The sequence below is a fragment of the Cydia pomonella genome, chromosome 8 (genome assembly GCF_033807575.1).
Source record: "Cydia pomonella isolate Wapato2018A chromosome 8, ilCydPomo1, whole genome shotgun sequence".
Taxonomy (NCBI): domain Eukaryota; kingdom Metazoa; phylum Arthropoda; class Insecta; order Lepidoptera; family Tortricidae; genus Cydia; species Cydia pomonella.
In genome coordinates, this window is record NC_084710.1 from 3,237,059 (window position 1) to 3,263,829 (window position 26,771).

At 37.2% G+C, this 26,771-nt stretch overlaps 2 protein-coding genes and 1 long non-coding RNA gene across 3 annotated transcripts in view; 1 reads left to right on the forward strand and 2 right to left on the reverse strand.

Annotated features, from left to right (window-relative positions):
• The window catches only part of LOC133520246 (protein GDAP2 homolog), a 148,897-nt gene extending 130,338 nt beyond the window's left edge, over positions 1-18,559 (reverse strand). The window contains exon 1 of the mRNA XM_061854624.1: positions 18,394-18,559. The gene's annotated coding sequence lies outside the window, so the exon portion shown is untranslated. The remainder of the gene's footprint in view (positions 1-18,393) is intronic.
• The window catches only part of LOC133520260 (uncharacterized), a 380,113-nt gene that overhangs the window by 351,055 nt on the left and 2,287 nt on the right, over positions 1-26,771 (reverse strand). The window lies entirely within an intron of this gene.
• Positions 260-23,595, forward strand: LOC133520248 (uncharacterized). The gene is made up of 3 exons (XM_061854628.1): positions 260-477; positions 21,902-22,047; positions 22,533-23,595. Exons 2-3 carry the CDS (start codon positions 21,916-21,918, stop codon positions 23,457-23,459), a joined length of 1,059 nt encoding a protein of 352 aa, XP_061710612.1. The 5' UTR covers positions 260-477; positions 21,902-21,915; the 3' UTR covers positions 23,460-23,595.

The following is a 26,771-nucleotide window of genomic DNA, read 5'->3' on the forward strand; positions in this document are numbered from 1 at the left end:
TGAAAACACTGCGTCTATATTTAATTGAACGGGCAGCGTAGGCTGTCTGCCCACGCCTTGCTGTAATTGGTATTAGCTGCAAATTAAAATTCTTCGTTCTGTGACAGAATCAGAATGCTAACGCACGAGATGAAGTTAATGGTGAAGTATACAGCAACTAGTGTTATTCATAAACGCGCTACACGCCTCAGTTATGTAGCTATCATATTAATTGTTTGCCTTTGTTCCGTTCTTAACGTTTAGTTTTAAACGAGAAAGAGAGAACTAACGAAACGCACAAGGCGTGCGGATCGACCGCTACCGATTTAAATCGTTTTTTATGGATTAAGCAACCAAACCTAAGTATTTTAGTGTTCTATCGCGCGTGACAAAAGGCCTAAGACTGTTAACCGTACCGCCGGCCGGCGTGTGAAAGAAGAAAAGGACGTAAGAAGAACCAGTCACATCGAGAGGATTCCACCATTGCTGCAACCTCAGGTTAGTCCCGTGCATGATAATCCTGTTGGACTGAATTTCTCTTGTTGTATCGCTTGTTACCGGCGAGTGTAGATATTTATGCTCGATCCAGTATGTTACGGATTGGCATTGCATCTTTATTAAAACCGCGCTAATTTGTAACAGCCTTCATCTGTAATTTTTACATACTTATATTATATGTATAAGAGAGGGATGAAGAATTAATTGAGGTTTAAAATAACTAATAGAGGTTAAGGATAATAACATAGTCTATAAAAAACTCGAAATATAAATACTACGATAAATAATGGTTTTACTAATAGCATTTTAATTTAAATAAAAGTACACCGACTATTCATTAATCTAAAAGGTGACACGAAGTTGTTACTAATCTGTCTATGTTTTTATAAACATTCAGCGCCGGATAAAGGCGAAACTGATCCTTTCGGGCATTGTCGGCTCCGTTCGGCTCAGCATTGCTACGAGCAATTATTAGGGTTGGCACAACTTGACGTCCCTTTGTGTACCCAACCACAGATAAGATGACTTGAATTTTGACAACCCTCAATAGCCAAAAGGGATAGTGCCATACATTAGAATGGGACAGCACGATTCGTCCCTGAATCGCTGTCAAACTTCTGTTGTCTAGGAAGTTTTTCTTCTGTACTATTACTTATTAACTTATTATGTATCTTTACTATGAATTTAGAAGTAGGATTATACTATTCACACATTTCTTGACCACAACCTTCAACCTAGTTTTTGCCCAACTGAGCGATGAACTGTTAGTTTAGGACGTAGAACTTGAAAATAGGATTTAAATCAGCTATACCTGAACCTAATTACTTAATTAGGAACCATTTGTTTAGTATGTATCTGATAAACAATGGAAAGGTTCGCATTCACATAACATAACATTTCTCGCAACACCTACATTATTTACTCATTGTACTTAGATACTAATACTGACTGATCATTTGATTCTTTCTCGTTTTGCTACAAAGTGTTCAGATATAAATACATCTGGTTGAGTACTTGAGTACCGTTAGTGCAAGTAAATGACCCTTGGAACAGGTTCCATGGACCGGACCGAAACTGGCATTGCTACCTCATTCAGAAGTAAGACTTTTTACAAGGTTTTTTAGTTTCACGTGTCCCGTTGTCTGATTGTGTGATTTTCACCCCTTTTTTGGTTTCCGATGAAGCTAAAAATGTGCATACTATGTATAACAAGTGACAAAGCTGGCACCGTTATAATTGTTAAATTCCTATGAAAAATCTAGTCAATGCAGGGTTAGCTTAGACAGCAAAGAAAAAAATTGATTCTCAACTGTAATTAAACTGGATTTGTGTAAGCTAGGTTTTATACCGACAAACTAAATTTTAGAAAAGTAGTATACACAAAAAATATAATATACCCTGTACGTAAAAACCAGCCAAGTCAAATCCTGAACAAGTACTAGTAAACTAGAACTTGGCCTCCATATATAGATCTCAATTCTTTTCACGGCGAAGTCAACAACGAAGCATATTCTGAATATTGAACTAATGAACTTAGCTCTCATTTCACATTTATGTTCTTGATGGGATTTCACTTACCCCCCTCGTTGCACATTGTACTATTGGACAAGCTTATTCTTTTCATATCATATTCATGACATTAACTGAACTTAGTAAACGTGAATAATTTAAGTAGGTGCGAGAGGAATGCAGGCTGCAGATTGCAGCTCATTTACATCGCAAAGTTGGTTTGAGATAGCAAGTCGAAGCCGGTTTCTGAGACGGGCAAGTTTGGTTAGTTAGTGTTGATCGAGTGGTCCAGAGATAGGCACAAAGTTGTAGGAATGTAGTCCATCGGATGGCGAGCTAAAGTGCGAATAAGATAAGAAGTATTTATTAGCACAAAAAGAAAATAATACACAATTTTATATTTAAACGAATAGAGAATTGCGCTAAAAGGTCCTCACTCAGCTTGTGTGTGAAGTGAGTCCTAGAACACAATACGTGACGCTGATTTTCAGTTAAACCTGGTAAGACTAAAACTAAAACTAGAATTAGGTGGCACTAATATCAAAGAAAATACAACAACAATAAATAATCACAGCATTCGTCCAAGATTAAGTTACATAAACATAAGGATTGATCAATGAATAAAAGTGAGAAAAACTCTTTTTAAATTTAAAGAACAATATAACAAATTTTAAGGTTATCAATCTTATATATACCCATATATGTATGCGCTTGTGGCACATGTGTGTGTGTATATGTTGGCACAGTTGCACAAATGCTACAATTTTTGTTTATATTGAGTAGACAGGCTAATGTCCATATTGATCGTAGAAACGACAAATGTAGGTGTAGTGTAGACAGACGTAGACAGACAGACGGTGGTAGAGATAGTACGTAATTAGCAGGGCCCGTACTTTTACGCAAAAATGACGTAATTTAACATACAGGGAGTTGTTTTACAATACTACAAATTTAGATAATTTACTTATTGACGGGTATCAAAATAAATATTTGTTACGAGAATAAAAGCTTGTTACGCTGTTAAAAATCAAAAATATATATAATTTAATAAATTAATAATCTATTATTTATTTGAGTGACAATAAAATGAAAGTCAGTTAGACGTTTCTGTACTGATTGTCAAGTATATGTATAACTTACCTAAATAGGTTGATAAATGATTAATTATTACAAAAATACTAATTGGAATCATACTCTATGTAGTGTGACGTCTTTTTTTGTCAACGGCATGAAAAGTACGGGCCCTGGTAATTAGGTACAATAGTAGATATGTAATTAATTAGGTAGGTTTAACGCCCTCTAGCACAGATAGTAGTGATCCTGTCTGCGAAGCTGGAAGTCCCGGGTTTGATTTGAAGTCTAGAAAGGGTTATGTCATTATAATGCGACTATATTACGTCTAGGGGCATTTTAAGAAAAAAAAAATACCCTGTACTCTTTTTCAAAAACCCAACGAATTTTGGGTTATTTCTACTCCGAATCACGAGCACTATCGATTTCAGCAGTAGACGGGAGATAATAAGGTAGAGACAAATTGCAGGAAAACGCTCGCGCCAAAATCACATGCTACGTTTGTAAAATTCAAGCAAAACTGTTTACTAGCATATACTAAAACATTAAGATCGATCGGTAATAACTTTTGTTGCTATCTCCTTTTTGATCATGCAATGTCTACTAGACATTGCATGATCTGACTAGCTAACTAGATCATGACTAGCGCAATATCTAATTTCGGCATCGTGACCAGTTTACTGCATTCTGCAAAATATTGCCGATAATATCGTCAACTTTAGCCTGTAAATTTACAAACGAATTGATATACTAATAAATGCTTTGACCGTGAAATTATTAGTCGAAATAAGAAAAAAAAATCTAGATAAAATATCGGTCGGTCATGTTTTTTTGATTTCCGTTAATTTCAAGAGTGCATTCCTGAGCTTAAATTAAGTAACTTTCTCAAATACACCGGTATTCTAGTGAACTCCATTTCGGGGATAATCAATAATATATTTTTATCTTATAAGGCCCTTGTTTGGTACGAGTGTATACATTTGCTACAAAACTTAAGTAACATCTCGGATGATTGATGTTGAAAATGACATTGGTGTGTCACAGTTTTCAATTTTTTGGGTGAATTAAATGTAATGCCCGTGTTACAACAAAGCAACATTTAATTACTTTTTATAAAAAAATAAAAATAGAAAAAAACTTTTTTTGAAAATTAACTATGCCATTTAGTTTTCTTAAACGTACTTACCCATACCCCGGAATTAACGGAATTTAATAAAAACATGGTGTATTTTATACAAAGGTTGCGAAGCACCGATACATATCATTACCTACTGTCTGAAAACATTAACACGGGAATAAAGTGATATTCTACCTCAAGCCGGTGTGGGCAGCTCTTGTATGGCCTCATTCGTTTATGGCGTGTGAGCACTGACCTTTGACACGCCGCAGTTTTACGCGTAGGTTTACGACATTGTTCTATAACGGGCAGTGTGGTACAGAAAAAACGGTTTATTCATAGTTATTTACGATAGAAGTGCGGACAGTAGGAAATTCACAACGAGTGCTTATAAATTGAAACACGATCGAAGGGAGACGGATTCGAAACGAGCTGCGAATTACCTATTCGCGCGTATAATGTACAATGTTTTACAGTACATATGGTCCTTTAAATTTTCGACAAATGTAGGTCACATATGTACTGAAACGTATTTTTTAATACAGTTGCTCAAAAAGTGATACTTTACGTAGCTGTTTAGCGTGCGGAAAGTTGGTTTTCGCGAACTAGTGTTTTTCATTTTTCTAATTTTTTAAAATTTATATTTGTTCCTATTCATGACTACTTATTGATGAGTGAGTGTGGATGTTAGTTTCCTTTAAAAGTCGTAATGAACATACGAGTAAAAACCTACTGTTAATGTAAGAATAATAAAAATATACATATTTTATTACTTTATTATAACACGTTTATTTTTTAATATTGAATATTGAAAACCTCTTTTTAATATGTTGTCTGAATGGAACGGAATAGCTGCCGAAGCGCCTGTCAAAGAAGAGGCGTTTTTTCTTACTGCAACCATGTTTTAAGTTTCCAAAGGCAATATTCGATATTGTTTTTATACAATTTAAATATACGATACACAAATAATCGTAAATAACGATACTTAGGTAATAATAGTACAATGTTTTATATTTACAATTGTTTCTGTTTATAGAACTTGCATAAAAAAATTACTTCTTGTTTTTCTATTTTTTCGCAACTATTAAAACGTCGTTCGATACACGTGCGGAAATGTCATTCTTCACTCGTCCCGAGTCTTGTCACTCGCTTAAGCATGGAAATGTACTATTATGGATGATATACTTTTGCCTGCTATTTCACTATTATACTCTGTTGGGTCGGCAATGGTCTAGCCAAGATGCCAATCCTTTGCACCGTAGCGAACTAAATGGTAAGGTAATGTCTCTCTATCACTCTTCCCTTCCATATAAGTGCGACAGAGAGACATTAGCGTTTCGCTCGCTACGGCGTAAACGATTGGCATCTTGGCTAGACCCCTTGAAGTTGCAGGCGTCCATAGGCTACGGTAGCGGTACCATAAACCACTTACCGTCAGGCAGGCCGTATGCTTATTTACCACCAGTGTGGTATAAAAAAGTATCTTGTTTCTAGGAACAACTGCACATAGAAAAATTTACGAATTTTATTTTTCCATATACAATAAGGTACTACTACTACTACTAGGTAGGTAGGTACTAGTACTCGACGCTGCACTAGTCATCGACATGGGCACTTTATTTCATGGAAATATAGGTTAAATTTGAACACCGAAGATTTTTCTGTATTCGAACTTAATCCGTGTCACATTGACATAAAGTGCCCATGTCGAGTACTAGTGCAGCGTCGAGCACTAGTACTTCTACCTTAATTCGTTTTAACTCGAAACCTATCCTAACGAAATAACGGTACTTTTTTATGAAATTCCATTTCGAAAGAAAACGTTTTCCACTAACTAAATCTTAACAAATCACTTTGATTTTAAATTATTATTTTCATTATATGTGTATAGGTTTCGCTTTAAAAAAATCTAATTTTTATTATTTTGTAAATTATGAAAAAAGGAAAACCTATAAATCTAGTTTTTCATTGTTACAAAACCTTTTCTCTTTTTGTATGGCCTGCCACGTAGTATAACTAAGTTAAAAAAACTTTCAGAATTGTTTTATAGCACTAAAACGTACGTCTAAGTTTGTGGTTATATCAAAAATACACACTGTATACATTTCATAGAAATTTGACAATAATGACATTGCCAATTCTATGCAGAGTTAGCTTGGTCCGACTACCTATATCATATCTAAAGCTGTGCCGTTCTCGAATCCAAATATTTTAATTCCTTTTGTTTTGGTGTTTCGAGGTTTTTCGTAGTTAAATCTTCCTCCTGCCCTTATCCCACGTTATGTGGGGTCGGCACAACATGTTCTTCTCTTCCATTCTCCTCTATCTTTCGTCACCTCAGCACTCACTCCTTTCTTTCACATATCCTCTTTCACACAATCCATCCATCGTTTTTTGGGTCTACCATCCGCTCTCCGTCCATCAACATTCATTCCTAACATTCTTTTTCCTATATGGCATTCATCCCTCCTCATTAAATGCCCATACCACGCTAACCTACCACTCCTTATCTTCTCCGCTACCGGTGCTACTTTCAAACTTCCCCTTATATACTCATTCTTAATTCGATCCTTTCTCGTCACTCCACACATCCATCTCAACATTCTCATTTCCGCTGCATGCACTCTTCTTTCATCCGTCACTTTCGTCGCCCAGCATTTTATTATTAGTTATTTTCCAAAACAAAACCAGAGGAATACCACGAATTTCCATAAGCCATGACTCATCTGACCCAAACGATGCATCGCTAATTTAAATAGCTAGTGCAAATATGTAATGTCAACAATTGCGCAATCATTAAAAAACACTTGCATATCTGGAATTCCATTTACTTCTGCAGTACTGTCTGTAGTTAGTAGGAATTTTTCGTAAATAAAATCCTTTTTTTAATGATATGATGGTATATAATTACCAATCATTTTGAAGAGATTTACATCATAATTTTTAAGTAAAACAATAATTGTAATTGTAGTTTACAATACATAAATAAAGTTTTCGTATCGTCATCACCATAATTTTTAAGAGTACGACCCTTGTCGGTGGAGCAATTTCCATGTATGGCAGTCCTCTGCCTTCTCTTTGATAGCCTGATACGATACGACGTTTAGTTTTCCTTTATTTGATTTATGTACGCTCTCTTTGGTCTTCCCTTCTTCCTCTTTGCTTGAACTCTCCCTTCTATGTTTTAAATTAATTCGTCGTGTCGTAACTAACAGGTGTCCAAGCTTCTTTCTTCTTCTATTATCTATAGTTCTTATTAAAGTCCTCCTCTCTCCTACTATATGTAGAACTTCTTCGTTGATATTCTTTTCAGTCCAACTGTTCTTGCCATTCTTGCCACCACAAGTTTCCGAATAAAAAAACACCTAAACTCTCAAGAGGCGGAGGTCAACAACAGTCGATGTTAGGTGTCATTACTGTCACTGTCTACAATTTGCTTGTATCTAAATCGAAGTTCTTTGCAGTACAACTTCACAGAAAAGGTTTAGAATCTCTGCTTATGTGATCTTCTAGAGTCTAATAATATCTGGAATGAAGTATAGGTTGGTCCGATTCTAACAGGTTCCAGGTATTATATTATATTCGTGAAATGAAGAGTTATCGGATTGGTTTGGATTGGCATATTGGGATTGGTACCCTCCTCCATTTTAGGATGGACTTAAATCTTCTCGGGCAGAGGTGTAGGGTTAGAGCCGGTGTAGCTATATTTGACGATGACGCTCATAAGCGCATTTTAATATACCTACTTCAAAAATAAACTTAACTTTTATGGGCTGCTAACTTAATCTTAATCTTTATGGGCTGCAAAATGTGTGGCAAAAAATGCATTTTAACCACACATGAGGTTTGTTTGCGGACCGTCTATTGTTACGGGGAAATATTTAATGCTGTTTGTAACAGTGCAAATAATGAGTTACTGATAACTATATTTGTGGACTGTCTAATCTTTCCATGTTTAACGTAGCTTTGTGGCAGTTTTCTGAGGAATTCCTTACTAAGTTATATTGTTGTTGTTTTAGAGTGAAAGAATTCGCCAAATATCTCGAGGAAAAAAGTACCACTACAAAACTAAATGTCACACGCCGGGATACCAGTAAATAAAAGAAGAATACTTCTGATATGCTTTTCTTAAAAGTGTGATTGATTATGCCGACCCCTGGAAATTCACGAGTGGGTCTCAATGAATACAATAAATGAATATTCCTTAAATTTCGTGTGAACAATTTACTTAAATATGTGTCTTTGTTGATTTCAAAAAAAATACACTGGCCAGATGGCCCATGTCAGATCTTTTTCGCTCCCTAATTCCACCAAGCACTTAAAAGTACGGGACATTTGCAGGGCTATCTGACAAAGGAATTATCCTCAAACGCTCAGAAAAAAATCCCTTATTATTCCACCGGAATTAATTAAAACAAAGCCCGTTTCCTTCCGTTTCCTGTGTGACCCACTTGCCGTTGCCGGTTCACCTGGGATGCGTTCGTGACGTCACGGTGTTACTGTGACGTCACAGCTGACACAGTGACCTATTTAATGGGGGGGAGGGGGTGTGTCCCATTCAGCTTTAATCCAGGCGCAGCTAAAAATAGACCACTATTTCATTCATTGAAGGCCGAAGAATGCAAAGTGCATGAATGGCGTCGGGTATGGAATTTATTTTTAAAGGCCGGATGGTAAGTGGATTTAAGCCTGCAGGCGCGGGAAGGGTTCTGGGGAAAAGTTTAGGGTTAAGTGTATAAAGTGTTTCCGTTTCGTTCCGAATTTTGTTTATATGGGCAATGGGGAGTGGAAATCTAAAGAGGCATTTGGAAGAAAAAAAATTGCGGATGTATGTATTTTAAGTATTGAAGATTAACGAATCCACAAAAATTATTAAAATTAAAAGGCGAGTGTAATAATAACATAAAATTGTATACATATTGTATCCTTTGGTTCCGAAACTAGGTCTGTAAGTAAGATAAATTATTATTGGTTTAAAACAGAAGTCTTTTTTGTTAAGTAAAGTGTGCACTTGTGTTTAAAGTATTTTTATGCTGTAAGTTTACGCGATGAGAGAGCGATGCTCGGGATCGCCCAACGAGACCGGAAACGTAACGATTGGATCCGAAGCAAGACCAAAGTTAGAGACATCATGGCCGTCATAGCGCAGAGAAAGTGGGCATGGGCGGGGCACATTGCAGAATGGACCAAAGTTGCATGGAGCAGAGGACAAGACGAGTCCTTGAATGAAGGCCCAGAGCGGACACTCGAGGGAGCGGTAGGCCACCGCAGCGCTGGGTGGACGACATCCGACGACACGGAGGTCGGGACTGGATGAATCCACAAGATCGACAGGAGTGGAAGAAGAGGGAAGAGGCCTACATCCAAGATTGGACACCAAAAGGCCGCCATTATGATGATGATGCTGTTTAAGGAAAGGAACTGAACATTCAGAACATACAGGGCGTCTAAAGATGTTAAAACCGTGAAACACATCGTTTTTAAAGACTTATATTAATACTGGCTGTAAAATCCGTTTTCATAACGACGTTAAGCCATAGGTATACTATCCGTGATCTAATTGGCTTTGAAGGTGTGACGGCGACGATAACGGAGCTTAAAAAACTAAGACCTGTTATAATCCGCCTCAAAGCACCAAGTCTTGCGTAAACAGACACACCCTTTAATTAAAAAGACAAAAAGAGTGGAAGCTTGGAGCGTGTTCATTCACAGGCCTTGTATACCGAGCCACTTTCAGTTCGGATCAAACGAAGGCCAATTATAGAAGACCCTAAAGAGCAAACCATTTGACCCCATTTATGTTCAGCGAAATTATGATTTAAGAGAAATCATCAATTCATCATCGTCATTATTGGCGGAAACGTATACACAGATAGACATATGTATATTCCGGCCGAATAGTCCATGGATAGATAGACCATCATGGGCTATGCTCATGAATAGTCCATGACCATGAGGATTCTGACGATACAAAAATGATGATTTGCGTTGCGTTATTATATTACAGAGTTAACAAAGCTGTATTTTCTCTAAATTACAACTTCAATGTCATTGCATTTTCCTACATATTTAAGGGTGCCAAAATTTATTAGCTACGTTAGACGCCAGAAAATTAAAGAAAAATAAATAAATAAACTCTTAAATCTAGTAGTCTTGCTGTTTGTAGTAGAGCACAGCACAGCGGATGTCATTCCAGATCTAGAGCAGAGCCCAACTGGGGAAGTACCTCCACCTTACAGAAAACCGCAGCCAAATAACACGACCCTACTCATACTGTTGTGTTCCTATCGGTGAGTAAGGTTGCCAGAGCTCAACGAGGGTGCGGAGTGTTAGGGTCAGCAACTCACATGTAACTCCTCTGGAGTTGCAGGCGTACATAGGCTTCGGAGACTGCTTACCATCACGCGGGCCGTATGCATGTTTGCCACCGACGTAGTATTAAAAAAATAGTAAAACAAATTGTTTTCATTAGGAGACACTTGGCATTAGGGTTTACGAATGCAACTTTTTTGAGAGTAACCACAATGATTCCCTACAAACAAACCTAGACAAAAAACCTGCCACTAAATTATATTCAAAGGCTTACATATAGCATACTTATGAAAATGAAAACGTGCAAAGAATTTAATAGACTTTTCACGTACCTAAGGGCGTCCATAAATTACGTGAGGCTTTTTTGAGAATTTTTTGACCCCCCCACCCCCCCTGGTGAGATTTCGTCATGTTTTTCTTAAGCCCCCCCCCCCCCCCCCTCCTAATCTCACGTGAGATTTTTTAAATTTGTGTACAGGCTGTAATCGCGATGGATTATAAAAAAATAAGCAAAACTTTAATTCATATTATTACTTTTATTCAAGACTAGCAAAGACTAGTAATTGAGATTCAGAGTATTGCGGTAGTTGAAAATCGATGCGATAAAATTAAATAATTATAATAATAAAATACTAATAAATAATAATAATTATAAAAAAAATAATGAATTGATAATAATAATAAATAAAGGTGCATTAATACGTTTAATCTGTATTTTTAGCATATCTAAATTAAAAATTTCACTTTCAGGCCTACATTTCTTTTTTTTTTGTGACAATTTCTGGAGATGAAATTTATAAAAAACTTACACATCTATTGAAAGTGCTTGAGTTTATTTTTCTGCACCGCGATCTTAAAATGTTTTGCACATAGAATCAAATTTATAATATAAATTTATGAAGATATTAAACCTACTTTAAAGAGGAACGCCAGAGTATTTCGGGCCTTTCTTTCCTCTGCTTCTCTAAGAAGCTGATTAACCTCATGTTGAACAAGTTTAACCAAATCCTCTTCATCGGGAACTTTTGTTTTGCTGTATTCCATAATTTTACCATTTCTTCTTGACAGCATATTTTTGTCTTGTAGACGTGTCTTTTAACGTAAGCATTATAATATTCTCGGAAGTTCTGAATCATTAAAAACGTCTCTAGAATGGTTATTAAGTGAAATATTTACTCGGGTAAACGAAGCAGGTCAAAACTTGTACGAGCATCGCTATTACTCGGCTCTTTACGCTGCGTCGTTTGTCACACGTGTCGATACGGCTGGTCGATAACTGTTAAACAATCGAAGGGCTACTGTGCTGCTCTGCGGAGTCCCGGCAGATACGGCAAACACTATTTTGTGAAATTTGCTATTTTTTTCTAAAAAATTTTTTTATTCCGATTCTACTCTTTTACACTTTTTTCCACTAAGAAAAAAAGTACGTGATATTTGCTAAAAACGCCCCTCCCCCCCGAGTGAGATTTGGTAAGATTAAGCTTAACCCCCTCCCCCCCTTGAACGCCTCACGTAATTTATGGACGCCCCCTAAGGACTGATTTAGAGATTTAGACGGCTCGCGAACTCGCATGCGATTTTAGTTACATTGCGGACTATTGAGGTTTACCAATTCGGACGACCGATCAAATACCGCAATGTAATGAAACTCGCATGCGAGTTCTCGCATCGTGTAAATGAGCCCTAATACATTTTCTGTTCCAAACACAAAGTTCATGTATACACCAGTACCGGCACAAAGACAGCCAGAACCACGTACGTGACTCATCTCGAGGCATCTTCGAGAGATTAGAGCATGCTCCAGATCTCAATCGCGGGTGCACAAAGGATTACTTTGGCGAGCCATTGTTCCAAGCCTCGTCTTTGCACTGCAGATAAAATACTGCATCTCGAGAGACAACCTTTATCGATAAAGTTGATTACACTTTAATAATACATGTGGAATTGGTCCTGACATGTCAAAATTCTTTTAATATCCCATGCTCTGAAAGTGAAGATTTACTTTCCCGGTACATAAGTATAGGTTTTTTCATATTTTTAACGTGCGTATAATCAATATTACGTTTTCCTTGTATTTGAAATGTATGTAGAGTGTTTAACTCGGGTAAAAGGCTCCCATTCTGACTCTAACTATTGGCGCTTTCACTTCTTTTGGAGCCAAGATATCTTTTAAGAAATGATGCCTTTCATTCCTTGGTTAACAATCTACTATTAAAATTGATTTGCCTTGAAAAACCTAGTACTAGTACTCAAGTTTGGTATGTGACTCACTCTCCTGCTTGTTACCCTACAAGAGCAGAAGGCAGCTTAGAGTGAGAAAGTTAGGTATTCGATCTTATTCTAGTGGATTAGCTGCCTAATACGATTCTTGCTCCTGCAATGGGACCATGAGTAGGTTTTGACGGTCGAGAGACGCAGGAGTGCAAGGACGCAGGGCCAGGGCATCGTCTATAAGTCGTGTCTGCTTGGACAATTACGTTTGTAATTACACATTACATGTGCTGTTTTTACTGTCAAAGAAATAAAGTCTTTGTCCAACGGAACTCAAAAGGCAGTAAATATTTACACACAGCCTCACCTAATTCTGCACGGGCTTCGGTAAACGTTCCCGCGGAAAATGGGTGGAAAGGTGACTGGACCGTGCATTGAGGCGAGAACCAACGTCGACTGACGATTCATAAGGCCTATTGCAACGACATAAGGTTTACTTACGATTAGTTAAGTGTGTTGAGGTTAGAACAAAGCGGAATGCCACACATTGTGGGTTTGTTGGCGTCGCCTTCATTGTTCTGTGCTGTTATTCGGAACGCGTACTGCCACTGTCACGGGTGGACCATTATAGTCGGACTTTTTGTTGATTACTCGTATTATATTTCTTACCTGAACCTCGTTTTCACCTCTAAAATTGCATATGGTGAGCTAGTAGTAGTGCTCTTAAGGCTGTCTACGTACAGGATAATATTTTTTAATCCACACTTTATTGTTAATTCACAGACAATCACTAAGGCCCTTATAAATAGATAAAGCCAAGAGTCTTTTGTTTTAATATCGACCATAGTACATATAAAATGTGAAAGGAATCGGTGCTAGTGCTGGGATATACATCAATACCTACGGCTAGTACACAATTTTTATCTTATTCAACTCATTTTATCGTGGACACACTTCAGGCGCGAGTTTACCATAACAATGTTTTGTGAATAAATCTCCTATTTACTTAATGAAGAGAGAGAGTTTGAGTTTGAGGCGAGGCAAGTAAGGCATAACATATGCGGCATTGTTTTTGGCCCAAATTCTTATTTTTACCTACACATGTCCTTCATGAATAAGAATTTGGGCCAAAAACAATAATACCAAAGGGTATTATTATGTTGAATACACAATATTTCACGGTAGGAAACAATAGGTATTGGTAATCGACTGATCGATACTCTCAGTTTCAGTGATATAATGAAAAAGAACAGTGTTTTATAAAAAAATATTTAGCCAGTTCTAAATATTTTGATTTTAAAGCATTTTACTAATAGCTTATTAAGCTTTTTATTTAATAAAATTTCAATCAAAGTAAGGATGATTTTTAGCATGTCCCAAATGTCCCGTCTTTAAGTTAAGCCCTGAGTCACAAAAGTTGAAGAGAGCACACTGTTTGAACTCTACTTTCAACCCTTATTTATTTTTTATACTACGTCGGTGGGAAACAAGCATACGGTCCGCCTGGTGGTAAGCGGTTACCGTAGTCTATGGACGCCTGCAACTCCGGAGAAGTTACATTACATGCGCGTTGCCGACCCTAACACCCCGCACCCTGATTGAGTTCTGGCAACCTTACTAACCGGCAGGAACACAACACTATGAGTAGGGTCTAGTATTATTTGGCTGCGGTTTTCTGTAAGGTGGAGGTACCTACTTCCCCAGTTGGGCTTTGCTGTAGATCTGGAATGACATCCGCTGTGCTGTGCCCTGCCACATCCCGCCACCTGCTCGTCTTAAAAGTCACAGGAGTTTCATGCGGAGCACCGCTGCCTTGGCAGACCCGGTGCCCTCCACCAGACGTGTACTTGCAGGCTTTGGAGCAAGTACCGCCTGGCCATAAAGAACCATGGCAAATTTGGAAGTCCTTAAACAGGCTCAGGTCTCAAGTTAGTCCCTGTAAGCAAAACACGGCCAAATGGGGACTGCTCCGTAGCCCCTCAACCCAATGTACCTGCGACACAGCAACGCAAACCATGGCACATCTACAGGCGTGCTCCACATGCCCGTATCACTGTTCGGTGCTGGATCTGAGGGACGCGACAGCCAGGGCTGTCAACACCGCATGAATCGGGAACCTCGACATGTACGGAAGAAGAAGACTTTTCTTTTGAATAAATCTGAGAGTCGATACCTACTGACAAGGGACTCGAAGGAACAGCGACACAGTAATTACGCTTAGGATTACCTACGCAAAAAAAAACAAGACTTTTATTTGCCATTTATTCCTAGATGCTATCGATTCGAATTCCACTGTGTCAATACAATAGTAAAACAAGAATGTATCCACTTATAGAATTCACTATGGATAGATACATTACGTTTATAGAAATTAATAACAAAGCCACCAATTTTCATTTCTTTTGACATACTTAACTACAGGTAAACTAACTAAACTCGTGACACGGTCATTCTGCCAATGGTATAATTAATGATTTTTCGACTTTTAGGGCATTGCGTGACCACATTCAAATTAAATACGCAACTAAAGCGGATAGACGTCGCCTTAAGGTGGCCCCTACTCAGAATTTAAATCCGGGCCTGACCCGAACGTTCTTTTACACTTTTAACTTAAATATTTTACAAGTGTTCAAAAAAATCTCAGCACAGCTTTTTATACTCGTATTAATAATAATAATATAGATATTTTTGTTCATAGTTTGTCCGTGTTCAAGAACAAAGTTCGGCAAATCTTGTTTTCTAGAAATTGATCAATTTGGTTCCAGTCATATTTTTCATACTTTTGTATGTTTTCTTACCTTACTGGCATGTAGTACACAACTAAACCGGTAATTTATAATTGCGTAATTTACATTTCTATGTAATAGTTTCTTAGTAATGTAGGAAACTTTAGGCCTATTTTTAGTTCATTTATTTTAAATATATTTGTAAAAGGCTGTTTGTTTTCTAAAAAAAATAAAAAAAAATAAAAAAATAAAAATAAATAAATAATAATAACTAAGTGATAATGAAATGGTTTAGCTTTTTAAGAAAAAAAAAACATTTTAGAGATTACTTTGCGACTTTTTATATCTATTAGGCAAATTAATTAAATATTGTATCGATTTCCACAGAATATACTTAGGTATCTTGAGATATCATAAAGAGAAAAATAAATACCAATTAAATTTTTTGTAGTTTTCGTGAAATGAAGTTTCCATCTGAGTCCCTTATTTTACCTTAGTTTGAACCTACTCCGCCTTAAGCTTGATGAAAAGCTCGTGTGGCGTCGCGAAATGACACACTTTCGCATTGAAAAAGGGACCTTTGTGTGCATGTGTCTTTTCAGTAGTTCTTTCTAAAAGATATGACGATTTCGAGCGGCACAGAAGCCTTTTCGGACTAGCGGTTTTGATAAAATTGGCTTTACAAAGTGCAATAAAGACGATAATGTGCGGCGTGAGAAAAATGTGAACTATCCTGGGACAGAACTCTTATACTTTTCGATAGCTGTAAACCATAAAATAACTAATGTGTCCCACCCATACCCTTGAGAGATATATAACTAAGAAATTAGAAGGAAACAAAAAATATGAAGGAAACAGAAATTGCGCAATTGTTAATATGGCCATTACGCGGGTTTTCCTTATCACAATTGCAATCTGAAAAAATACTTCAGTTTAAAATTTAGCTGGGCCATGTCATTAGGAATTTTATACTAATATTATACTGCTATGGTATAGAACTGAAAATAAATTAAAATTAGACACTGTCAACCGGGGTGAATAGGGACGGCTGGGGTGAATAGGGACAAAACTTGAAATGTGATTTAGCTGACAATTTCTTAGAAAATACCCACACAAATGGTATCATACAATATCTACTATACTTTCAATCAGGTTATCAGGTAAATAACATTTTAAGTTTTGTCCCTATTCACCCCGGTTGAAGATATGTTCTTGTGATTTTTTATATTTAGCCAACTTTTAACTTTTAACGTTTTGGCTGAAGTCTGCCCCTGCAAATACATATAGTCTAGTTTCCGTGTCCATTGTTTCATGGCATCAAAATATGCAAAAATTCAATATAAAAACTACAACCCTGCGTAAGCCTCCTCTTCAGGGCATGCAGATGCACATAATATAAAATACTTTTTCCTATAGTCTGTGTGGCATTTTGAGTTTATTCCAAGCTTTAAGAGTCATATCAACTATCAACCCGCTGTCAAAACTTTATATGTAAAATTATATATCTGTGGCCCTAGTGAAAAAGGGTACAAGTCTCTGGCAGCGCAGGTGTAAAGGGGTGTAAGTTCCACGTAACACTTATGCCCTTATACACCTAAACTGCCAGAGACTTGTACCCTTTTTCACTAGGGCCACAGATATATATATTACATATATTGTAATGCGATAATGTATACCAAAATGACGTCATTCAGTCAGATATATATCATCCTGTCATCAGTGTATGTTCTAATTGGCCTCATGATGGAACCATAACTGAATTTCAAAATACAATACAACTCTTTATTGCACAGCTTACACATTAATAATATGTAGTTAGCTGTGAAGTTACATTACCATCAGCCGTAAAAGTGCATGGCAGCTTTATCATGTATTCATTCATAATTTCTCATGCAATTTTGCAGTTCACTGTACAATCAAACTGATTTGTGACTCACCATATATGGAAGGTAGAGGTAAGGAATGAAATCTCCATGTACCAAAAAGAGGCACTACAATACCTAAAATATTTGAAAAAAAAAAACAAATCATAGACAGCGCACTTCACTCTGTCAATAACGCCTATGTCCTTAGCTACTCTGGAGAGTTTGGGAACTATTATTTATAGCTGACATCTGGACACTTGCAACAGTTCTGCCTATTCAAAGCCAATCACATAGTGAATGTAAAAAGGTTTCCCAGTGGCTCAGGAAGTTACACAGAAACATAAACAAAGACAATAAATTTGAGTCTACACAATCTTATTGCAAAAGAATGATCTCTTCTGGGACAACCTTTGGGGAGCAGAAACTCGACAATTTGACATCAGATTTACCCGTACACATCCTGTCTTCCAGTTAAGTGAAAATGAATGAAATTTGAAAAACTTTCAGAGTAACATTCTACAGAATGTATCTTAAATATCAAAAAAAATGCAGTATTGTTAATTTCCTAATAGATTAAGCCTGTTCCGTGTGATGCCCTTTTCAAGTTACACATGGATATTGAATTTAGATTTATTTACCATACCTTTCAGGAGATACCTATCTATGTAGGTACCTCATCTATCTATATCTACATACTACATATCGTAATAGGAAAAAGACAATATGTCTCTCTGAATAAGCATATTTAATATTTTTTTTATAAATAACCAAATGTGTACAATTTTGTGGTTGGGAATTAATTCCTTAACTCCTGCTTCCGAAATCGGCTGTGAAAGAATTAAAAAAAAATTATAAACAATTTTTTTTTTCGAAAGAGCGACATTCTTATTAGAATCTCTTTCGAGTGATGACGAAGAAGTTATCAGTAGAAACTGTAAACTAATAGAGAAAATTGTATAATATTTTCTATATGTGTGTACCAAATTCACTTTCAATCGTAACACGAACATAGAAAACCGAGTACCGGAGTTGACATTGGCCTTTCGTAGTAACAATCAATACAACTCGCACTGTAATTTATAAGTCAAACACAAGTAATACTCACATGTTGTGACAGGGAAGTTGAAGAAACTAGCACCGGCACTAAGAATCTACTTTAAGGAATACAAACACAGGCTTTTTACACTACTAATACGAGGGAAAAAACTACTTAGAAGAAGCGACAGGGATTATCGGCCGCCCATTTTGTTACTGTCAAGTTCTCAAGTTATTTATTGTTGCCAGGGGAGAAAACACAGTTGGTTTCGTTTAGAAATTGTGCCCGATTAGAATAGGCGGGATTAATATTATTAGCATGAGCAATGGTATTATTTTAAAATATACTTATTGAAAGTAGTTACTTTTATATCGAAAGTAAAATTAAAACGTGATATAAAGCTTTAAGAGTATATCGAAGCGGCATCTAGGGGATTTTATACGAACTTCCAACAGCAGCAACAGTGATCACGCATTCAGAAGATATGCAAGTAAGTATTTAAGAAATTCGATCTCTGTTAGTTCTAGGGAGATTTAACAGATGTCGCTAAACTCAACATTTGAAAACGCTTACACTCTTATGTGGGCATCATCAATATCATCATCAAAATAAAACGGGTTATAGAGACCGTGCGTATTGGAGGGCCTGGAATCGAAAACGACAACAATTCACGCTTCTAAGCTGGTGCTGCCCCCTACACTTCATGATGGCTCTATTTCGCATGGAAGAGTCTGCCATTCTGCCATCTATTAGTGGCTTAAATCTAAAAATAAAACTTGACATAATGCTTCGCGCCAATGAATAGAGAGCTTCTGTGCTGCTGTCTACAGTTCGAACTGAAAGCGGTACTTTATAAACGTCATATTTATAGAACATTATAGGGACCGTGCGCGTTGGAGGGTCTGCCATCTTGTGGCCTGAATCGGAACCATAAACATGTACATTTACACGTCACGTGTTTTCTTGTGCATAGTAAGTTCTGCCATCTTGTGGGCTTCATCGGAACAATAAACATCACATTTACGCCTCGCGCCAAAATTCTGACGGCTCCTGTGCTGCCTCCTACAGTTCATGCACGCTCCCTATACAGAATGTAAAATATATGTAAATGCATATGACATGCAATAATTTACGGGGTGAATATAATATAGGTCATACTGAGCATCATTCACTATGGAACCAACCCCGAAATCGCGAAAAAAAATGGACTCTCCCATAGGTACATTATAATATCAACATCAGCTCATCAGCCAGCCAAAATGTATGCACCTGACTTCTTTGTAATTAGGCGTCGACTATACGTGACTGGACGTGGCTGTCGAATGTTGTGTATTATTGCCAACCCTTATTTTCAATGAACTGCGACATGAAAAACGGGGTTCGGAAATTAAATTAAAAAGAAACTTGTGGTGTTAACAATTTATCGAAAAAAAAAACAACTATGGCCCAATGGTGCTTACTAAAACAACATCGCCAGGCTTCGGCTCGGTGATATTAAACTTGGTTAAATACTTCCTGAGTCGCAATACGCTGTAGCGGGTTCTGCACACGGAATCATATTGCTCGTACGCCATCTTAGTGCCGATGAAAGAGACAGCGAATATGCACACGAGGAACAAGGCGCATATGGCGGGGCATAATATGGCGCCTAGTTTGTTGACGCGGTTGGAACGGACGGACTCGAGGTCGGAGTCCGAGCCGTCGTCGCTGTGGCTTGAGTCCTTGGTCATGGCTGGAACACGTCACAGTTGCTTATATCAGTCCTTGTGGCATTCCAAAAAGGGATTTTTTAACACTTCTGCTAAAGCTAAAAAATATTTGTATATGGCGTAATAGGTAACGTTTGATAACATCGTTTTAAATTCAACGGTATTATTTTTTGTATGGGAAGGAAAACGGTATTTTTTCGTTCTTTGTTAATTATTTCATTTCTAATTGGGCAATCTAATAATACGAAGTCGTTATCAAAAACCACAACCGAGTCCTATATTTGGAGTATAAAATAAACCGAAATATATGTTTATTTCAAAGTTTTTCCAAAAAACCGGTTCCGATCCCTGGCATGTTATTTAAGGCCATGCGCGTCACGTCCCCCCAACAAAGTAGACCTTTTTGTAGAATACCCCCCATTCGGACACATTCTGCAGAGAAAGTCATATAGGTATTATGTTGTGTCCCTGTCCCTCTTAGTCGCAAGGTATTTAGCAAAGTGTCCGGCGATAGAATAGTTCCAAGTATAAACATAGTCTCTTTCAGTAAGTACCTCACAAGTCTGTAATGGTGGGATCGATTTTATACCTAATTTGATATACCCAATTTATAATAATTATTAGCGGTAATTATTATTTTGTACCCCTCGCATTTGGGACTACTGGGTGCTGGGGGTCGGAGGCTATTGCCTTCATTAGGGAAGTGGGACGTAGAATTAGGGAGGGGGCTTGTCGCCCGCGTAGGTTCGTACACTTCGTACCTGGTGCAGAGGTTGTCCATCGCCATTCAACGTGGTAACGCGGCTCACTAGCCGCATACCCATCACACTTGATGGTTGATGGGTACCTTTGCGCTGGGTACAACTCGAGGGGGACTTTTTGACTAGGCTTAAGCTAGTCTTACCTAAGACTATAACCTAATAATTTGTTTATGGACATGCTTTATTTGAATATAAATAAAAAATGATACTTTGATGTATCATAATAAGGGATGAACGCTAGTCATATTCTTCGAGGAGGAAACGACCACAACTCTGCGCGGTGCAATTTCTCCAATCTAGAAAAATTCAAGCGAAGTATAGATATCATAAAAAGAATTCATTCATTTTTGACGACCGGTTTGGCCTAGTGGGTAGTGACCCTGCCTACGAAGCTGATGGTCCTCGGTTCAAATCCTGGTAATGGCATTTATTCGTGTGATGTGCATGGATATTTGTTCCTGAGTCATGGGTGTTTTCTATTATTTATAAATATTTATATATTGTATATATCGTTGTCTAAGTACAATGCCTTATTGAGCTTACTGCGGGACTTAGTCAATTTGTGTAATAATGTCCTATAATATTATAATTCATAAAATATAACACTTAAACTTACCAACTTACCAACACAAGTTTTGGTTATCGTTTATATTTAATTTGAATTTTTAAAACTTAATAAAAATCATGGATGTCAAGCTTATGTTGACAGAATCGCTGACATTAATGAATATATCCAAAGACAAAACGCGATAACGTTGATAAAAGGTTGTACTTTCATTCCAGAGGCTCTATCTAAACACTAAATTTCTTTATCTGCCTCTCTGTCGCTCTCGAGTATTTAAGTGATAGAGAGGCAGAGAAACGAAAAGCAAATTTCGATTTTCGCGATAGAGTTTACTTCTATCAGCCCTTCTAGATTTATGGTACACATTTTTGACATTATGAACTGATTATTAATATTTATTTTGATGTCACCAACATTTTACATACTCATTTTTTCTATAGTGATTTTATTTATTTTACGTTTTATATTTCATTTATCAATGGTTAATAAACTGAGGGCGATATTTTTCAGCTTCGCTGCAGCCGTATTAATTCTGTTCGTAGTTTTCGTGTTTCTAATGACGACCGTGAACCCGCCTCGGGACTCGAACTCCTCGACTGAACCACCCACTGAAAGTCCTGAAACCGAAGCCCCTACACCTGCTCCTGACGGAATACTTAGGAGGTTTATGGATTTAACTACAAAATCAGTAAGTAAATATACACATTAAATCATCGGTAAAACTTTTTTTAAACCGTATTATGGTCTAAAAAGCGCTACGATTTTTCAAAAACTACTGGCTGAACCCGCCACCTTAATAAAAAAGGTGTCCAATTTGTCTAACTACGGTAGTAGTTGGACAAATTGGATAGTAACTAGTAAGTTGGTTTGCTATACTACTATTATTACTGGGTTCAGGTGACAGCTGTTCATCGCTGGACGATAGCTGGACGCCAGAGTGAAAGGCGTAAAAGGACACAGGGCCTACTGCGGCGCAACGTAAAAAAAATCTAAAAACGTTATCTTCCTCTCTGTCGCTCGAATACGCAAGACCGATAGAGAGACAGATAACAATTTTTGACTTTAGAATGTTGGCGATAAGCCCTGTGTATAACAAACTTACTAGACGGGTTTTTTGCTCTCAATTTTGTATACTTATTTCTAGGGGTATTCATTAGTTGTTTTTTTTTCTAGGATAATACGTTCAACGAAGAAATAACGTCAAAAGGTAGAAGATCAATTAATGAGAAGCGTACGACAAACAATGAAGGTCTTGTAATTATGAAAGTTGTTGACGATGAAGGTAGACCGAGAATCGAAGTTGTATTGTACCCTAGATGGGCCGACAGCAAATGGAGAATTTATAGGATGGATAATATTTTAGACCCTAAACATTCAGAGGCTGATTTGTTACCAAATTCCATATTTATGAATGAAGACACGATTGTTGTTGAAAATGATGAATTCTCGCCTAAAAGTGTTAGAAGAAATGCAATGGCAAAATCATTGGATAATCAAGAAATTACAAATGTAGGCACTATTTTACCACCTGAAAAGAAAAATATACTTCCCTTGGATGACCACTCTCCAGTTACTAGTACAGAAATTAAACTAAATGATATTGAACAAGAACAAATAAAAACGAAGAACATGAATACAGAAAATTTGTTCAATATTCTTTCGAAAACCTCTTTTAATATTGCAACAAATAAAGTTACTTCACCTGAGATCACAACAGACGACAACATAACTAACGTCCCAGCAGTTTTAAGTGAAAATGCTAAGAGTGAAACATCAGACACATCTGATACCGTCCAAGAAACTACAAAAACAATTATATCTTTGGATGATTCAGAAAATAAATCAGTAACGGCTGTCAGTATCGATCAGTCAGTAATAGATAATATTTCTGAGACAGGTGAAGACATATCTCAAGCAACAAGTGAAATTTCGAAAGATATTCCACCAGATGTAGATTCTACTGAGAATTTCAGTGATGTAACAACAAATGCTGCTTCAGCTGAGCCTATAATGGAAGAAATAGCTGAAGCTGGTGTTTCATTAAATACTGAAATGGAAACAACAACTGAAACTATCATATTCGAAACAACTACAGAATAAATTATTTTTCCGGAAGATTCTTCAAAAAAGGCAGTAAAAATAAATAAATAGCTTCAATCACTCCATTATACAGTAGTTGTCTTATATTTTACTACAAGACAAATAAAGAAGAACCTCAAGTAACAAGTGAAATTTCTATTAAGTATTTTCATTTATATAATTATTATTCACCACCTTAAAACACCTAGTTTAAAATAAAAGCGAAACTTATACGTTAATAGAAATTGTAAAAAAAACCGGCCAAGAGCATGTGCACGGCCACGCTCAGTGTAGGGTTCCGTAGTTACTCTTCCGTCACAATAAGCTAAACTGGAGCTTAAAGTATAGTAAATTGTTAACCAAGGGATGAAACGGTACCTTTCACGCGAGTTAAATAAATAGGCAAATTTGCATAATCAGTACCTAATTAAAGTAAGTCTTTTTACTATGGGAGAAACTTTTTGCGATAACTCACAGCAATGAAAACTATAGCGGACATGAACAGCTAAACTGATCATGTCCGCTATAGTTTTCATTTAATGTCTTTCTTAAGCTCTACTTCCACAATTTTTTTCATATTTTTGGACCTATAGTTCAAAAGTTAGAGGGGGGGGGGGGGACACATTTTTTTTCTCTTTCGGAGCGATTATCTCCGAATATATTCACTTTATCAAAAAATGTTTGTCGAAGACCCCTATTAGTTTTGAAAGACCTTTCTAACGATACCCCACACTGTAGGGTTGAAGAAAAAAAAAATAATTCACCCCCACTTTACGTGTAGGGGAGGTACCCTCAAAAAAAAAATATTGTACGACTTTGTCGGCTTTATTGATTTATATATCCATGCCGAATTTCAGCTTTCTAGCACTAACGACCACGGAGCAAAGCCTCGGACAGACAGACAGACAGACAGACAGACGGACATGGCGAAACTATAAGGGTTCCTAGTTGACTACGGAACCCTAAAAAGAAGTTTCTGGAAGTCCGAACACGCATTATAGATAAGTAAATAATCGGACTTATTGGTGATAATATTATTACTGAATCAATCAATCATTGATAAAACGAGTAATGAAAAAAAAAACAAAGATTGGAAAGTAGAAACCTGGATCAAAAATTTAGAAGTTACAATCTATCCCAATTATGAAAAAAGAGAATGGGGTATAACTAAAGGTATTATTACGCAAGGACACAAATACCATACTCTCCTTCAACATATAAATTTTGTACCAATCGGTGACTGTAGTTACAAACCATTTGTAAATAATAATTACAAAGCGGTTACAAATAAAAAAATGTTCTTTATGAATTAAACATTTATGTCACTTTACTTGGAGATTGTCACTTATATCTAGATAACTATACTTATTTAGAGCTTAACTTATTATCTCAGATAAATTGTTACTGGTCGAAAGATACGTAAATTAGTATAAAGCGTGCCAAAGTACGAGACAAGATAAAGAGTTGACAACAAATAAAATGTTAAACAATAATGACAGATTTCTGTTAATTTAGTTACAAGTTTGTTTTACATGGTTCCTTAGTCAGTATTAGCTACAATCTTAGCTTACTTACACCTCTTTAAGTAGTGAAGTCTTCGACGTTGCATATTTGAAATTCTGCAGGCGTATTTTACTTAGCTTAGAACTTTTGTTAATCCTGTCGACTTATAATTTTTTTTTTAAAGATGCCTTTTTGTAAACTGTATACAACTGCATGCAAGATGAGCTTAAGCTAAGTATTTTACTTATAGCTCTAAGAGTTGGAATAGACACATACACAACTATGTAACTAAAATAAAATATGGCCCTTAACTATTTCGGGCGTATATTAAACTAGGCGATTTACCAATCGCTGTGGCGCGCAAGGCTTTTATTACGGACGTATTCAAGACTCAAGTGAGAGCTCGTTACAACTAAACCACTGTAAGCGTACCTCTGTACACATTAACGGGCTTATTCGAACGTACCAGTGTACAGTCAGCGTCAAATACATCGTAGCAGTCAAAGTGGCCAAATAGTTCGGTACACCATAGTAAATATATGGTGTACCGAACTATTTGGCTACTTTGACTGCTACGAAGTATTTGACGCTGACTGTACGTTCAAATATCATTCTGATGTATTGACATCAAATTGAATCATGTTATTTAGTTATCGTGCGTCTCGCCCGCGCCAATACAGGTAACACATGTCAGGAGAAGACGAGCGAATTGCACGATGACTTAATGACATCAGCATAAGTTAGATTCATTCTGATAGCAGTGGACGGCCGAATTCACAATAAAGAGTAGGTACCGAGATGATAAATAGCGATTTATAATGTTGTCCAATTGAAGTAGGCATTGATAAAGTGGATGCAAGCGCCGGAGCGCATGTCAAAAGGGCGTAAAATTTTTTGTTTATCCCTTTCAATCGCATAACTGCAATCAACGTTTGCTTTTAACTGGGTTATAAAGTCAACAAATCGACAAGCTTCACGTTACTGAAATGAGAATACTGAGGTGGACGTCATGGTATACCTACACTTATTGGCAAGGTACCTAACCGGTATATCCATGACAGTCTCAAAATAAGAAACACGAATTCGCTGGTATGGTCATGTCATGAGGAGGCCTGCTGACCACGTGACAAGAAAAGTGCTAGAACTTGAACCGAAACCAAGGCATCGTGGGTGATCTCGAACTACGTGAATATCCGTCATATAGAAAGACCTCAAAAACTCCAATACGGACCCAGAGACGACCCAGAAAAGACCACTCTGGAGAGTAAGGATTAGGAAAGCCGACCCCAAATAGAGATGGGAATAAGGCCTGAAGAAGAAGAAGAAAGATACATTATGTTTAGATTAAGTTAGGCTGACCTGGCTAGCAAGCGATGCGTACTCGCGCGCGACTCCCTCCATACATCTTGTGCGACTTCAAATATAGACTCGCGCGCGAGAACGTAACTCATGCTAGACGGTCAGATTTGCCTCCGGTTCGACTATAGCGGCTGTACTGATAGTGTTGTGAATGGTAAAACAGAAAGGCTGCGGCTGCGGCCGGCGAGAGAGCGTTCCCACGTGCGCACCGGCCTGCCTTGAACGACCTTGCCGGCTGTACTGCGCGTGCGCTAAAACAAGGTGCAATGGTTTTTTACTCGCGACGAAACAGAATAAAGCAAAAGCCGTACCATAAGTTGATACTCGTACTTGACGTTTATGTTAGCGACTGCATAAACTCGATCGATGGATTAGTGCGATACAGAGGGAATGCGTTCGAGTTCACGCAGTATCGTGGTAGCCGTGTATAGGTCGTTCAGTGTAGTAGGCGACACAGATCACGAAGTGAGT